We start from the raw sequence: 15,613 nt of genomic DNA, 5'->3' as shown, positions 1-15,613 counted from the left end.
ATTTGAGTTTTTTCTAGAGAAAAGGTCAAAGATGAATTTAATACAGCTTTGAGTATCTATAGGATTAATATATAGGTGATTGGGCTTCAATATATTCTTATTATTAAATAGCTATTCTAGACTTGTGAGTTACTGGATTCGATTCCAGGAGCAGGAAAGAAAGTGCTAGAACATTCAAAAGAGGTAGAGTGAGGTATATTAAAAGGGATTTTTCTGTTGTAAGGACTAGGAGAGTAAGAAAACTATTCCATCAATCTTTTCTCCATTCAGTCATATATAAAAATAGCTTGCTTACATAATTGCATCATTTATTTGAAGTCATTACCTAATATTATCTTGTAAATATGTTTTAATTACCATTAAAATCAATAAAGAAAATAAAGTTCTCAAATAGAATGCTATACCTTCCAAGGGGAATAATAGAGAAATTCTGAATGGGTCAAGAATAGAATTTTGGTTCATTAACTCAGTCTGGAGTACTATCCTTTTTCTTTTCAGCTACCCCAATTCTACCACTTCTCCATCCCTGACTATACATTTTCATCTGCTTCCCTCCTTTTACTTCTTCCCTAAATGTCCCTTCCCTTAATTATAGGCTAGATCCAATCACTTCTGAAATTAAAACAAAATGAAGTTCACACTTACAACTTATTTTTTAAATAAATGGGTTTCCATCACTCTTTATTAAAATGTTATTCACCTAATTTCCTTGCCTACATGCACACAACAAGATATGGCAAAAAAAAAATTCTTGCAGGAGAGATTAGATAAACAGACCAACATGTTAACTTTTATCTTTCACTACATATTATAGCTAGTTAAGAATAGAGAAGTAATAAGTCAAACATCATATTATCCTCATTAAGCAGATGTCTGGCTTTAGAAATTGATCAATTCACGGATTTCCAAGGTTTAGAGTTCCGCTAAGTCCTATTTTAATTATAAACTTGTGTTCTGTTGAGAGGATCTATGTTCCTTCTTGTTCCTGAAGTATAGGAGGGCCATCCTCCCCCTAATATATGTTATAAAAATTGAAGTCTTTAACATAAAACAGGACCATTTTTACTAGGCCCCACACAGATAGCGAGGCCTGAAACCTTTAGTTGTAGTATTGCTTAAGAACAAAATGACCAGCACAGTTACAGTCTACTAAATCACTAAATGATATCAGAAGCTAATTCTATATGCCAATCCATACTGGCACTGTTCTTCAGTATTGAAGAGCCTGACCTTCATTTATAATGTCTCTATAGGGAGATGCATAATGGAGATGACAGATACCCACCTCACACTGCCATGGGGCTGGTGAGGAAAGAGCATGTTCCAGGATGATTCAGGGGGAATAGAAGTGTGAAGCTTGAGGAATGAGGCCACAGCTGGATCCTTCATAAGCTAGGTGCCCAAGCTTAGAAGATTCCCTTAATACCAGTAGATAGTAACAAAGAAAGTAGTTTTTGCAGAAGGTTCCTTATGCTTTACCTAAGTTAGTAACATGGAATTGGTCTGGAAATGTTCATAGGGTTCACATTTTAAGCTAAAAAGTAATTACACGGTTTTCTCAAAGTCCTATCTTCAGCAGTTGATGTATTGAAAGAAACATCTTCATCTTCTTCATCTAGCTGTAGGCTACCAGAAGACAAGCGGATTCTGGCCATGGGTGACCCTATTCCTTTGTCATACAAAGAGTAGTAGTCTGGTTTAAGAATCTCTGATTCAGAATCACTGGACTCACTAGCTACATACCTTTCTGTTGCTCCCTGATCCATTAAAACTGTTGGAAACTCCTGCTCTGCAAACATACATGTAAACAGGTCAGCTTTACGACTCAGAGCAGGACAAGGCCCTAAAGGTCTAAATTCTGACCCAAAAGGAAAACGGATAGTTTTCATGTCTGATTGGCTCTGGGACCGTTTAGGGGTTGGCTCTTGAATGTTATATGCAAATGCATCTTCTAAATTTGGATCTTCCTCTTCTAGATCTACATTGATGTTGCTCCTTCCAGTAGTCCTGGCCATAGCTTCTTGGCGTTCTTGAAAGTCTTGCTGAAAGCTCTTCATTCTGATGTTCCTTGGGCTTCTTTTGGCTGGCTGCTTTGCAGTAGGCTGTAGACAGCTGTCTGGCCTTTCCCTTTCCTCTGCCATGATTGGAGACCATCTGGGCACCTGGGGTGGCCTGTCCACATAAAAGAAGACTTGGGGAGGCATAATATCAACCTGCTGACCAGTACAAGGGATATAGGGCACATCTGTGTAAGTTAGCTGCCTTGCGGGACTCACTTTGCTTGTAAGGCTGGAAGATGTGCTCATGTGATTGTCAGCAAACTTACAGCTTGTTTGGAAGGAGCTTAGAGGGTTCCTTTCCTGAAAGTAGTCTCTGGGATCAGTGTCAGGATAAGGGTCAGTGGTAAAGACAGGGTCTGTATAAATAAAAGGGAAAGAAGAACTGCTTTGGGACTGATGTAATGATGTGGGATCTGCCTCTGGTTTGGAACGCTCCAGCTCGGCTGCAAACGTCACCTCCACTGCAGAGTTTCTCCTCCTGCTGTCCAGCACAGGCTCAGAGGCGTGCACTCCATTCACGTTCCGGTAGTACCCACTGCCATAGGCTAGTCTCAAATCTTCCACCTTGAGAGAAAGGACATGTTGGTGAAAGAAGGAAAAAGCCATTTGGTTGGGGTGGGGGCAGGGATCTAAATCAGCCTTGAATTTTGCAAAGGTAATTTTTCTCAAAGTCCTTTCAACACATGTTCTATGCCAGGGTTTATAAATAGATACATAAAAAGTAATAACTTGTACCACATCCCAATTTACGAGCTGAAAAATAGACATGACACTATCCTTTCTCAACACCATCGCACTCCCAGCCTCCACATTCTCTGTCTACTTGAGCCAGCATTGTACTTCAAGCAGTATGGCTAAGTAGATTATATTCATGAGCCAGGAGTTATGCCTTTTGGTCCTGGCTCTGCCTTTACTTGCCATGTGACCTTAGGCAAGTCTCCTAACCTCCCTGCTCCAGCCTCCTCCCTACTTTCTGTAAAATGGTGGGGAGGAAGGCTATGAATGGCATGAGACAGTCAAACATTAGATGGTACCTTCCAGCATTATACCTCTGTGATGACTTTCAGATAAAAACTACCTCTGACTTGAATGAAGACAGAGCTTATGAGACCTCTAATTATTTTTTTTTAGGGAGAGCAGAAGAAAAATAATAACATGGTTCATACTATAAAACTCAAATGAAGCCATCATCTCACAGTTCCAGGACAGAACTTTGTCCCTAAATTAAGAAAATTACATAGCAAAAGTACTTTAAAACCTTAAGCCAAGAACTTATAGCTTCCTCTAAGCCTTAAGATTTGTATAGGTAAAAAAGCAGCTTTTAGTTTTAAAAATACAAAGCCATAGAAATTTGTTTGGATCTGCATTTTGCAGGATGTTAACAATACAGGTTGCAATTTGAAGACATGCCAGATCTTTCCAGTCTATAAGGTACACACACCAGTTTACCCAATGGTCTTCTACTGGCTGGAGACTGAGATGACAGACCTCCCCAGAAGGCTAACCTACTTGACCAGAGTAACTTTTTTACATACTGGGAAATTCTGGCAGAATCAATTCCTGGAAGCCTATGAAATGTGGATGTATTACATTTATCTAAAGAAGGAATTTTCAAAATCCTTACTTGTTTTGATACATCAGAGAGGAGGTCTGGTGAGGACCTGCACTGTCGTTCATGGTACTGAGATGGGTAATGTTTCCTGAAATCCCCAAACAGAGAAGGAATTGAAATAGTCTTCATGTGAATACAGGATCCCTATAAATCTCTAAATGCAACTTAAAAATCAATGTGACAAAGAGAAACAAAACCATGTACCTTTCAAATGGCAAGCTCTTCAACCTCCCTTTTTTTCCATATTCCAAAAGTTGCCTTTGGGTTCTTCCGCTATTATAAAAACCAGATAAACAATTTCATGAATGCCATTCATAAGCCAGCACACTACTAAAACTCAAAAGCATCATTTATTGTTGAAATCAGAAGAGTCTGTATGAATGCCATATGTCATGAATCTCTGACAATCACATTAGTAATACTCATTTATCCAAAGGATCAGGCAGAGCAACCTCAACTACCCAGAACCCAAAATTTTTTTAAAAGCCTCTGAATCAGGAGCCCTGACTTCAGACTATACTACAAAGCTACAGTAATCCAGACAGTATGGTAATGGCACAAAAACAGAAATATAGATCAATGGAACAGGATAGAAAGCCCAGAGATAAACTCAGGTACATATGGGCACCTTATCTTTGACAAAGCAGGCAAGACTATACAATGGAGAAAAGACAGCCTCTTCAAAAAGTGGTGCTGGGAAAATTGGACAGCAACATGTAAAAGAATGAAATGAGAACATTTCCTAACACCATACACAAAAAATAAACTCAAAATGGATGGAAGAGCTAAATGTAAGGCCAGACAGTATAAAACTCTTAGAGAAAAACATAGGTAGAACACTCTATGACATAAATGACAGCGAGATCCTTTTTCACCCACCTCCTAGAGTAATAGAAATAAAAACAAAAATAAACAAATGGGACCTAATGAAACTTGAAAGTTTTTGCACAGCAAAGGAAACCATAAACAAGACCGAAAGACAACCCTCAGAATGGGAGAAAATATTTGCAAACAAATCAACTGACAAAGGATTAATTTCCAAAATATACAAGCAGCTCACTCAGCTCAATATCAAGAAAACAAACAACTCCATCCAAAAATGGGTGGAAAACCTAAATAGACATTTCTCCAAAGGAGACATACAGATGGCCAACAAACACATGAAAAGATGCTCAATATCACTAATAATTAGAAAAATGCAAATCAAAACCACAATGAGGTATCACTTCACACCAGTCAGAAGGCCATCATCAAAAAAATCTAGGAACAATAAATGCTGGAGAGGCTATGGAGAAAATGGAACCCTCCTGCACTGTTGGTGGGAATGTAACATGATACAGCCACTCTGGAAAACAGTTTGGAGGTTCCTTAAAAAACTAAAAATAGAATTACCATATGATTCAGTAATCCCACTACTGGGCATACACCCAGAGAAAACCATAATCCCAAAAGAAACATGTACCATAATGTTTATTGCAGCACTATTTACAATAGCCAGGACATGGAAGCAACCTAAATGCCCATCAACAAATGAATGGATAAAGAAGATGTGGCATATATATACAATGGAATATTCCTCAGCTATAAAAAGGAATGAAATGGAGCTATATGTAATGAGGTGGCTAGACCTAGAGTCTGTCATACAGAGTGAAGTAAGCCAGAAAGAGAAAAACAAATACTGTATACTAACTCATATATATGGAATCTAAAAAAAAAAAAAAAAGGTACTGATGAACCCAGTGACAGGGCAAGAATAAGGATGCAGATGCAGAGAATGGACTGGAGGACATGGGGTTGGGGGGGCGGGGGGCAAATGGGAAGCTGGGACGAAGTGAGAGAGTAGCATAGACATATATATACTACTAACTGTAAAATAGCCAGTGGGAAGTTGCTGTATAACAAAGGGAGATCAACTCGATGACGGGTGATGCCTTAGAGGGCTGGGACAGGGAGGGTGGGGGGGAGTCATGGGAGGGAGGGAATATGGGGATATGTGTATAAATACAGCTGATTGACTCTGGTGTACCTCAAAAACTGGTACAAGAGTGTAAAGCAATTGTATTCCAATAAAAAAAAAGATACATGTACCACAGTATTCATTGCAGCACTATTTACAATAGCCAGGACATGGAAGCAACCTAAATGTCCATCAATCAGATGAATGGGTAAAGAAGATGTGGCACATATATACAATGGAATATTCCTCAACCATAAAAAGGAATGAAATTGAGTTATTTGTAGTGAGGTGGATGGACCTAGAATCTGTCATACAGAGTGAAATAAGTCAGAAAGAGAAAAATAAATACCGTATGCTAATGCATACATATGGAATCTAAAAAAATGGTACTGATGAACCCAGTGGCAGGGCAAGAATAAAAATGCAGATGCAGAGAATGGACTTGAGGACACAGGGCAGGGGGAGAAGAAGCTGGGATGAAGTGAGAGCACTGACATATGCACACCACCAAATGTAAGATAGATGGCTAGTGGGAAGCTGCTGCATAACACAGGGAGATCAACTCGATGATTGGTGATGACTTAAAGGGGTGGGATAGGGAGGATGTGAGGGAGGCTCAAGAGGGAGGGGATATGCAGATATATGTAAAATACAGCTGATTCTCTTTGTTGTACAGCGGAAACCGGCACAACAGTGTAAAGCAATTATACTCCAATAAAGATGTGAAAAAAAAAGCCTCTGAACAGTGCTATATAACAGTTACAAATTCTGGCCTTGAAAACTAATATACTTTCCTTTAAAGGCCTTTCCCTCCCTCCAAATTTACACATAGTTTCTAATAAGGCTATTTGTCTGGTTTCCCAATCAATGACAGGAGAAAAACAGCTAACTAAATAGTAGAAGAAGGTTGCTCCAGTCAGACATACTCTAGCAAAGAAAGCCAGCTGATTGCTGGGAGAAACACAAGAACCAAAAAAGAAATCACGAGCATAATAAAATCCAAAAAAGTCTGGGCCATTTATCACTGTGATGCAGGGTCTGACATGCCTCCCCCGCCCTGAGGCTGCCACTACACTACAGCTGCCAGCAGAGGATAATAAGTGTTGTTTATAATAAGTCAGGTCATTAAGAAATGGGCAAAATATTCTCAGTATCATCTGTTTAATAAGGCAGGGATTTGTAGAATACATTTTGGAAAGATTCCATAAAAATATGTATATTGTAAAAATTGCACTTTTTACTGGGGCAGGCTTCTACTACTTGAAAAATCCTTTACAGGAAGCATTGCATTAGAATTTATTTTTTACCTTAGCTAAGAGTTTGAAAGCATCTTCCAAAGAATTCCTAGGCTATTGGGTTCAAGTAAAAGCAAGTTCTTATTACGACTTCGCTTCCATTCCTCTGAGGTGTTAACATGTAATAAGGAGCCTCCACTACAATATTGTTCAACCTCTCAAACGCCTTAGCCCCTCCAGTGCTTTCTCATCCTATCTTTTGCCTAACCACCACCAAAAGGATGTTGTTGAGCTGTCCTTCTTATGGCTAGCATGTAAGTTGCACATAAGGAAAACAATAGGTTCATTGACTATGTTTTCTCAAACAGTATATGCCCCCCCATCCTTGCAGAAATTCTGATCTAACCTCTTAAGTGGGGTATATACACCTGCCCCTGCCTCCCTATTAGGAAATATTGACTTAATGAGTCACACAGAGAATGAGCTGTAAAGGGTATCATCCTTTATGTGATTGAAATGGATTCTTTATTGCTTCTAGAATTCAAGCTCCTCCTACCACCTTCCATGTTATTGAAAAGAAGTTGTGTGTTTAGTTTGCCTGTGTGCAATATTTAATTACCTGTAGCGGAAACTGGAACCCCTGCTGCAGAGTAGGGTTTTTGGCTTTGATTTGGGCTCTTCAGAAAGTCTGAAGAAAGCATGGTACTCCACACAAGTCTTCCAGAAAGCCTTGCAGGCATCTCGGCTGGCCATGGTGAACTCCAAGGTATCCTTGCACAACACCTGTATAAACCAATTTCCATCAAGCAAAACATCCGTCAAGAATATCAAAGACCTTCAAATCCCAATGCCTTCCAAACTATTGGCCCAGGGGCCCATCCAGCTTCTGATTTTCCACTTGGCTTCCTTTAGGCTTCACACCTACTGAAACCAAATGATTGGCAACCTTCCGAGGAACAGACAGGGCCATTGCTCAAAAACAGAGCCTTCTCTAAGAAGCAAATCTTGCTCTGCACACCCTCCTCACCTCACAACCATTTGTACCCCTTCTTCTCTGCCAGGAACAGTTTTATGAAGTTGTAAATTAGGTTAAAATGAACATCAAAGGGCATCCTTTCAAGGTGACAAGAAGTTATAAATGACCAACAGGAAAAGGGGAAGGAGGAGGAGATTTTTCTTACAGATGGTAGGCTTTATAGGATAATTGCATATATGAGTCTTTTTAACACACCAGCTACAAACATTTCTCCCTCTTTATGCTGCCTTGTTCTATGATGCTTTGTGTTGCCCATTTAGCGTATTCTAATCTGGTATAGCGGAGCTTAGTCTTCCAGACCTAAAATGCAAGTTTGCCCCATCCCCTGACTCACTATATACCCCCATTTGCCCATGCACTTGTGCAGCCATATTTCCAGCAGCACCACCAATCCACTTTGCTGCTCCCCTTCTCTCATTCCTCTCCAGGTCCCTGGATGCAGGCCTGGGATTCTTCACAAGCTTCACAGTGGATTCAGTCTTCTGAACTGCTCAAATGAACATTTTTATCTAAGGCTAAGGTCTGGAGAATGAAGGCCAAACTACTGAATTATCTGTAGGTCAAAAAAGTGTTGATACATATTTTTATTTCCTTTATAGTCATAAAAAATTCTTTCTCGCCCCTTTGTCTCACCCTGTCCAATGCAGCCTTGTCCAATAGTCGCTTCTTTTGCTTAATACATACGCACTCCCCACATCCTGCTTTGGGAAAGAGTAGGTGTTCAATTATTTGGCATGTAGTAGGTGTTCAATTATTTTTGCATAAGGAAAGATGAAAATACTTTATAAAAGGAAGCAAATAACACTCAATGAGTACATCCATAGTATTGGATCTGGGCTCTTTCATTCGACTTATCAAATCCCTGAAAAATAGTCTCTAAGGAGACTTGTCTTTCATCCCACCCACCCCATTTTCCTATTACTTTATTCACTTTGAACTGCCAATAGGATTTCTTGTGTTTTGCCTTTAGTAAAAAAATGACTAAAGCTCTGGTTTATTTATGTAGAGGCAAAAGAGGGAGCACATCACCAGTTAGGGCCAGCCAGCTTTCATCACTCACAATCAAACCATTTGCAGAAACAACCAAGAAATCTCAAGTGAGTAGAATGTAAAAGAATTTATTCAAAAGCTACTTACCAAGATGTTGGCATGAAGTTTGATGAGAAAATGCTTTCTCTTAAAACTCAACTTGCGGATTTTAGCCCAGTTGAAAGTATTGATCTTTGTATTTCCCTATAATAAAACACATGGCAGATTTCAGGATGAATGTCAGCACAAGCTGGTTTGTAAGACAATGCGAACCTGTTGGAAAATGTACTTCATGAACAGGTCTGTCCTTGATCTATCTCTTGCACAGACTAATCCAGTTGTACTAGGTAGAAGCTATGGCCAAAGAAGGCATTCCAGGTGGGACACAAGCCCGCTCTGAAATGCAAGTAAGAAGGGCTATGCCTGGGAAATGTTTCTAACCAGGATAGGGAGATCACAGTAGTAAAAGATTGCAGGTATCCAGGTATCCCTCACTTTTCGAAAGTTCGCTTTACGCCACTTTGCTTTTACGAAAGACCCACATTATTACCTGTTTTCAGTAACTGAAAGAAATCCAAAGAGGATTTTTGCTCTTACCCCAAAAAAGGCAAAAATAAAAAACAGCATTTGTTTTGCAAGAGCTATTATAGAGGCAGCACACACCTCGAGCAATGAGAGTGGCATCTCTAAGCTCCTTCCCCAGGAACTGCACTCTGCTCAGCAGCTCAGCATCAAGCCACCATAGCTTTGAACCGTACTTCAGTACTTTATCTCAATTTATTTTGTGCATCCATTAGCAAGATGTGTCCTCAGGTAATGCTTCTTCACTTTACACCATTGCAGCTAGGAAAGTTTTCATAGGAATGCTCTACTTTCGAATAGCAAGGGAAACCTGCACTGCAATAGCTTCTCTAATCGCACCCCCTTCCCATGTTTCCAGATTCAACTGCTTTAAAAAAAAATCCCATTTATCCTGCCACCTCATTTACTCAAACACCTTCAATAGCTCCTCACCACCTGCATCAACTCTAAACTCTTCTGGCTGGATTTTATTGCCCCAACTATATTGACTATAACTTTGATCCCACTGCACCCAGAAAATACCTTTCCATCCAACTCTGTACCTTCCCTCCCATAGGTCTCCTCATTCTCCTTACCCAGAATGACTTCCCCGTAGCACCTCCTCTAGGATATTCTATATCATTGCCACAGCCTACACCCATTTCTAATTCCGAACTCCTTTAGCTCTCCTGGACTACCCAAACAGCTTAGCTCTTCGTTCATTTGTTCACATTGTCCAAAAATCAAAGCGGGTACAAAAATAAACATATTGAGACGTCTCACACCCACTACTGTCACTCCTATCTCTGTCCCCATCTAACCATTGTCTACAGGTAACCACATTATTTTGTTGTGTATGCTCTACTTGTACAACTAAAGTAAATATGATAGATTAGCTTTTGATTACTTATTGTCTGATATTGATTACTATTTCTCTGGTCTTTCAAAATAGATTGTGACTATCTTAATGACAGGAGTCATGTGTCATGCATAATTTTAGTTTCTTGATTATGTCATCCTTTATCCTTCTCAGGGCCTTTGCCTGTGTGAACTTTCCCTGGAACACCCGCCTTCATCTGCCAACCCTATCCCTTTGGTCTGGATAACTTCCTCAGGTCTTGCTTAAATGTTGAGTCCCTTTCACATGTGTTACCTTAGCATCCTGTATTTCTTCTAACATAAAGCACATCACATTTGTTTATAATTACTTGTTTAACTGTCTGTCTTCCTCCTATTAGAATTTAAGTTCCTATTAGAATTTAAGTCAGGATCATTCCTGCCTCTGTCTCTAGCTCTAGTGCCTGGCACAGAGTAGATGTACACTAAATATACTGATAGAAGGATGAATGGATTGCTGCCCAACTATAAATATACTCAAACTCATTGAATTGTACCACTAAAACACATGAAATTTTTTCTTCAGATCTTTTTCTTTTTTCAGCTCTTTATTGGAGTATAATTGCTTTACAATGCTGTGCCAGTTTCTGCTGTACAACAAAGTGAATCAGCTGTATTTATACATATATACTCATATCCCCTCCCTCCCGCAACTCCTCCCACCCTCCCTATCCCAGCCCTCTAAGTCATCACCCGTCATCGAGTTGATCTCCCTGTGTTATGCAGCAGCTTCCCACTAGCCATCTATTTTACTACATTTGGTAGTGTATATATGTCAATGCTACTCTCTCACTTTGTCCCAGTTTCCCCTCCCCCACCTCGTGTCCTCAAGTCCATTTTCTACATCTGTGTCTGTATTCTTGCCCTGACACTGGGTTCATCAGTACCGTTTTTTGTGTTTTTTTTTTAGATTCCATATATATGCATTAGCATACGGTACTTATTTTTCTCTTTCTGACTTATTTCACTCTGTATGACAGACTCTAAGTCCAAAAATGATGAATTTTATGTTATGCAAATTATAGCTCAATAAAACTGTTTTTTTAAAGAAAGAATAATATAATGAAGAAGATAGAAGGTACTCAATACATAAATATTCTTTGACTGGATTTCAGGTAGGACAAAATAGACCATCTATATTGTCTCCAACTGTCCACAGAAGTATTCACACTGAAAGAGATCACAACTAACACGAAGGTCTTGCTCCCCACCCCTCCCCATCTTCTCCCATGCAATAGGAAATAGCAAGAATCATGGTTAGCAAGAATAGATACATGTATATGTATAACTGAATCACTTTGCTGTATACCTGAAATTAACACAACATTGTTAATCAACTATACTCCAATATAAAATAAAGAGTTTTAAAAAGTTATTACAAGATAATGGCTATAGTTTCCTGAGCTGGATAATATATTCTTGTTGCTTACCTAAAAAAAAAAATCATGGTTAGAGTGGGTAAAAAAATTCTCTCCTGCGTGAACAGGTATGCCTGTGATCCACTGGGTCTTTTGTCCATCAATGTGACTTTCATGCTGTAAAGTTTACAACCAAATAAATTAGGTCAAGATACTTGTAGCCAAGTCTGTACCTGATCTGCTTTGTGACTTATTTCAGTGCTCTAATTCAGTGCTGGGGTCAGTGGGTCTGAAGCCACCCCTTTCTTTCTCACAAGTGACTCATTCCTAAACCTGTCTAGGTATCTGCCTATCATTCTGAAGGTTCTCAAACCTTAACTTGGATCTAAATTCATTAATGTTCACAGATACAAGAAGTCGAAATAAACTGAAAAACTGTTGAGAATAGCCTCTGGCCACATTCCGAGGAGTGAGGGTTAATGGTGATGGAGGACCAGAGAGCCCTGAGTTGGTTTCTAACCTGGAAAACAGTCCTGGGGAAAGGATGAGTCAGTAAACAGCAACGATTGCTTATAGGGTTGGGTGCTAATTCCCTACTAGCTGGCACTGGGCACTTCCAACAAAACTACTAACTGAATGAGAACAATCCTTTGGGTTGTTTCTCGTGGATAGGCACAGGCTGAATGCACTTTATGTCACAGCCTAAGCTTTTAGGATGCCAAAACCCATATTCTTATTTAGGGTCTAAAAGTTCCAAAAAGCCTCTTGACTTCACCTCTCCACCATGCTGGCCTGATCTAATGTGTGAGCTCCTGAAGATCAAAAGAGTCGGTTCCAGACTGCAAATGGAAGCAAAGCACATCGAGGGGAGGGGACTTACCCCAAACTCCTCCAAGTACTGCCTCCTTTCCTGGCTGGTGGTACTACTGAGGGGTGGTCACCTTGAGAAAAGACACTCAAGTTCGAGCCAAGATAACCCCCAAAGCTAAGGACTTTAAAGGAAAAGAGCTGTTACCCGTAGCACCAGTACGCCCATGTGAGCAACAGCCAGGTGGATCTGCATTCCTTCGCCATCACTGGCAGGGTGCGGCCTGATACCGTACATGTCCAGCTTCCTCGCTATGTCCAGTAGCAGAATGTCAGATTCAGCTGGGCTCCTGCCACTGCAAGAGGAAAGAATTTATGAGCCTAATAAATGCAGCAAGAATGACATCTTCACCCCAAGAGCTCCAAGAGGAACTCAGTGTTTTCTTGAGCCTGAAGCTTCTCTGACTTAAAGACTTGCTTTTAAGAGTCTGTCCCCAGCTTCAGACTTTCCTGCCGATGGAACAGGTGAAAGCAGGTGCTAGGGAAAGTACTTACATGTGCTTCTGATGGAAGTGCACGATCTTGTTCTCTAAATGGTCTTGGTTCCGTAAGTACTGGGTTTGTGCCAAATGTTTCCTATCTGTTTCTTCATGAAAGTCTCCCAGTTCTGCTGTATGACAGAAAAGTGTCATTTTTTACATTACCATTAATGAGTTAAGCAATGCGGCACCCAGCAGACCCTCTGAACGCCCCCAAACAGCCCTTTCTTTGCAAGCAGTGCAGCCTTTGTTTCAGGATATGGGTGGTGGGGGAGGAAATAACTGGTTCTTCTTCAAATAAGAAGTGGGCTGCTATGAAGTCTCAGCATAGAAAGTCACAGACACAGTGTAGGTCTTAAAGCCTCCAGGATCACAGATGAATATTTGGTTACTTTCTTCTCCCATGTTCTGTTTATGATCTCTTCTACTTCTGACCCATCCCTGTTACAAGTTGAATTGTATCCTCCCTCTCAAATTCACATGTTGAAGTCCTAACCCCAAGTACCTCAGAATGTGACTGTATTTAGAGACATGGCCTATAAAGAAGTGATTATTTTAGAGAAAAAAGATGGCAGCAAAGTAGAGGGACGTGGAATGCATCCCTCTACACAGATGCATTGGGAATGCACTGAAGGACACAATAATTCCCACAGAGAACCAGCTGAACACCAGCAGACAGCCTCGGACGCCAGAAAGGACCGCAAGGAGCCCGACATAACCAGTAGGGAGGCATCTACGAGGGCTCAAAGAGAGTGAAGCAGCGGAGCTGTGGCAGACGGGAGGGAGTGAGAAACATACGGAGGGTCCGCACCACAGCTTAGCGTTCCCAGACCGAGACGTCGATCCACAGCTAAACAGAGGGTCCAGGAGCAGGAGCGTGGGAACCGGAGAGCTGGTTCAGGGTGAGAAACATTGCTGCCAGTAAGCTGACAGACCGAGAAGACAGGAGGGAAGAGGTCCACGGCGAGGAGTGCCTGCCCCTGAGAGCTGCCCGGCCATGATGGCGGCTGGAGACTGCAGGCTCACGGGCGGCGGGGAGGAGCCATGAGCATAGCCTCTCTCTCTCTTTCGGCACCTCTGCAACAGGCAGTGGAGAGACGCCCTGTGGGCCACCTAAGGCGCTCAGGGATAACAAGTACCCTCAGGCACTCGGGTGGGGCTAGATTAAAACCCTTTGGAACACTGGCAGCAGGGAGACTGCAGAGAAAACAACAACAACAACAAAAAAAACCCGAGAGAGGCCCAACTCTAAGACTTTCTGTTTACGCCTGAGCCACCGGTGTCCCTCTGCAACAGGCACCTCCAAGCCCGACTGAAACAACAGTGCACCACTGCTCACTCACTCCCAGGAGAAGGAGCCACTATTGTACCCTCTCCCTCCCCACACACCCACGCTTACAGACGAACAATAAAGGAACCTCTGCTGGTCACAGAATAATGCAAAAAAACCCAAGGCGAGTTGATGGACACTTACAGCTGAGACTCTAAGGAAACAGAAATAGTAGTATCAATTCCTATTGAAATGGTCCATTCTGGAATCAGTTCTGGATTTTTTTTTCTTTTTCTCTCTCTCTCTTTTTTTTTTTTTTTTTATTAATTACGATCTTAGCCCTAAGGGATCTACAAGTTTTATACCATATTTTTTTAATGATATTTTTTGTTCTTTTTTTTTTTTTTTTGCCTTTTTATATACTTCTATATCTAGCTAAGTTTTTGGTAGTACGGACAATATATCTCTCATACTTTCCTTTCATCCCTATCTTTTATACACTTCTATTCCTTTCTTTTTATTTGCATATTTCCAACCACACTACGCTCTTCTATTCCCCTTTCTTCCAGCCATTTTAAGTTTATTTTATCTTAACATACTTATAAGCAACACTATCGATCTGCTCAGACTCCTTGCTCTATTCTCCAGATGACGCACTGCCTTGGTATTTAATATTAGGTTTTGGTCTTTATCTTAGTTCTTAGAACAGTTGTCTAATTACATTCTGAGAATCTTCATTCTCTCTGGTGGTACTCCAGCTCTTTTCTATATTTGATCCTAGCTTACAAAATCTCCCTGGATTAGTGTTTGTATGTGTAAGGTGTTATTTGTTTGTTTGTTTGCTTTTGCTTTTGTCTCTGATATGTTCTGTTTCAGTTGTCAATTTCTGTTGGGTTTCTCTTTGAATATCTGATAGCACACTGGGGTTCTGTCAGGTCTTTCTAGAGCCTTATGTCCTAATGGATTCAGTAATTGTGTGTCTTATACATGTATGTGTTTCCTAGACTTAGTATTTGTTTAATCCAATACTTGGACATTAGTCTGAGGCTTGGACAGTCTTCTATAAACACCTCTATCGCCAGGACAAGCAACCCCAAAAGGTTGGACAACCATGAGGAAACAAAGAAACACCGTGCAGGCAAAGGAGCAGGAAAAAAACCCCCAAGACCAAATAAATGAGGAGGAAATAGGAAAAATGCCTGAAAAAGAATTTAGAGTAATGATAGTAGAAATGATACAAAATCTCGATAAC

The 15,613-nt window shown here is 40.6% G+C and overlaps 1 protein-coding gene across 1 annotated transcript in view; it reads right to left on the bottom strand.

Annotated features, from left to right (window-relative positions):
• Positions 1 to 1,529: 1,529 nt before the first annotated feature.
• Positions 1,530 to 15,613, bottom strand: part of FRMD7 (FERM domain containing 7) — a 32,684-nt gene continuing 18,600 nt past the window's right edge. The window contains exons 6-12 of the mRNA XM_057717567.1: positions 13,108 to 13,222; positions 12,761 to 12,908; positions 9,038 to 9,133; positions 7,484 to 7,647; positions 3,877 to 3,945; positions 3,685 to 3,760; positions 1,530 to 2,624 (exon numbers count right to left, since the gene is read on the bottom strand). Of these exons, the coding sequence (XP_057573550.1) occupies positions 1,530 to 2,624; positions 3,685 to 3,760; positions 3,877 to 3,945; positions 7,484 to 7,647; positions 9,038 to 9,133; positions 12,761 to 12,908; positions 13,108 to 13,222 (1,763 nt within the window). The remainder of the gene's footprint in view (positions 2,625 to 3,684; positions 3,761 to 3,876; positions 3,946 to 7,483; positions 7,648 to 9,037; positions 9,134 to 12,760; positions 12,909 to 13,107; positions 13,223 to 15,613) is intronic.

The sequence above is a fragment of the Hippopotamus amphibius genome, chromosome X (assembly GCF_030028045.1).
Source record: "Hippopotamus amphibius kiboko isolate mHipAmp2 chromosome X, mHipAmp2.hap2, whole genome shotgun sequence".
NCBI lineage: Eukaryota > Metazoa > Chordata > Mammalia > Artiodactyla > Hippopotamidae > Hippopotamus > Hippopotamus amphibius.
Note: the sequence above shows the minus strand (reverse complement) of the source record. Positions and strands in the feature narration are given on the sequence as shown.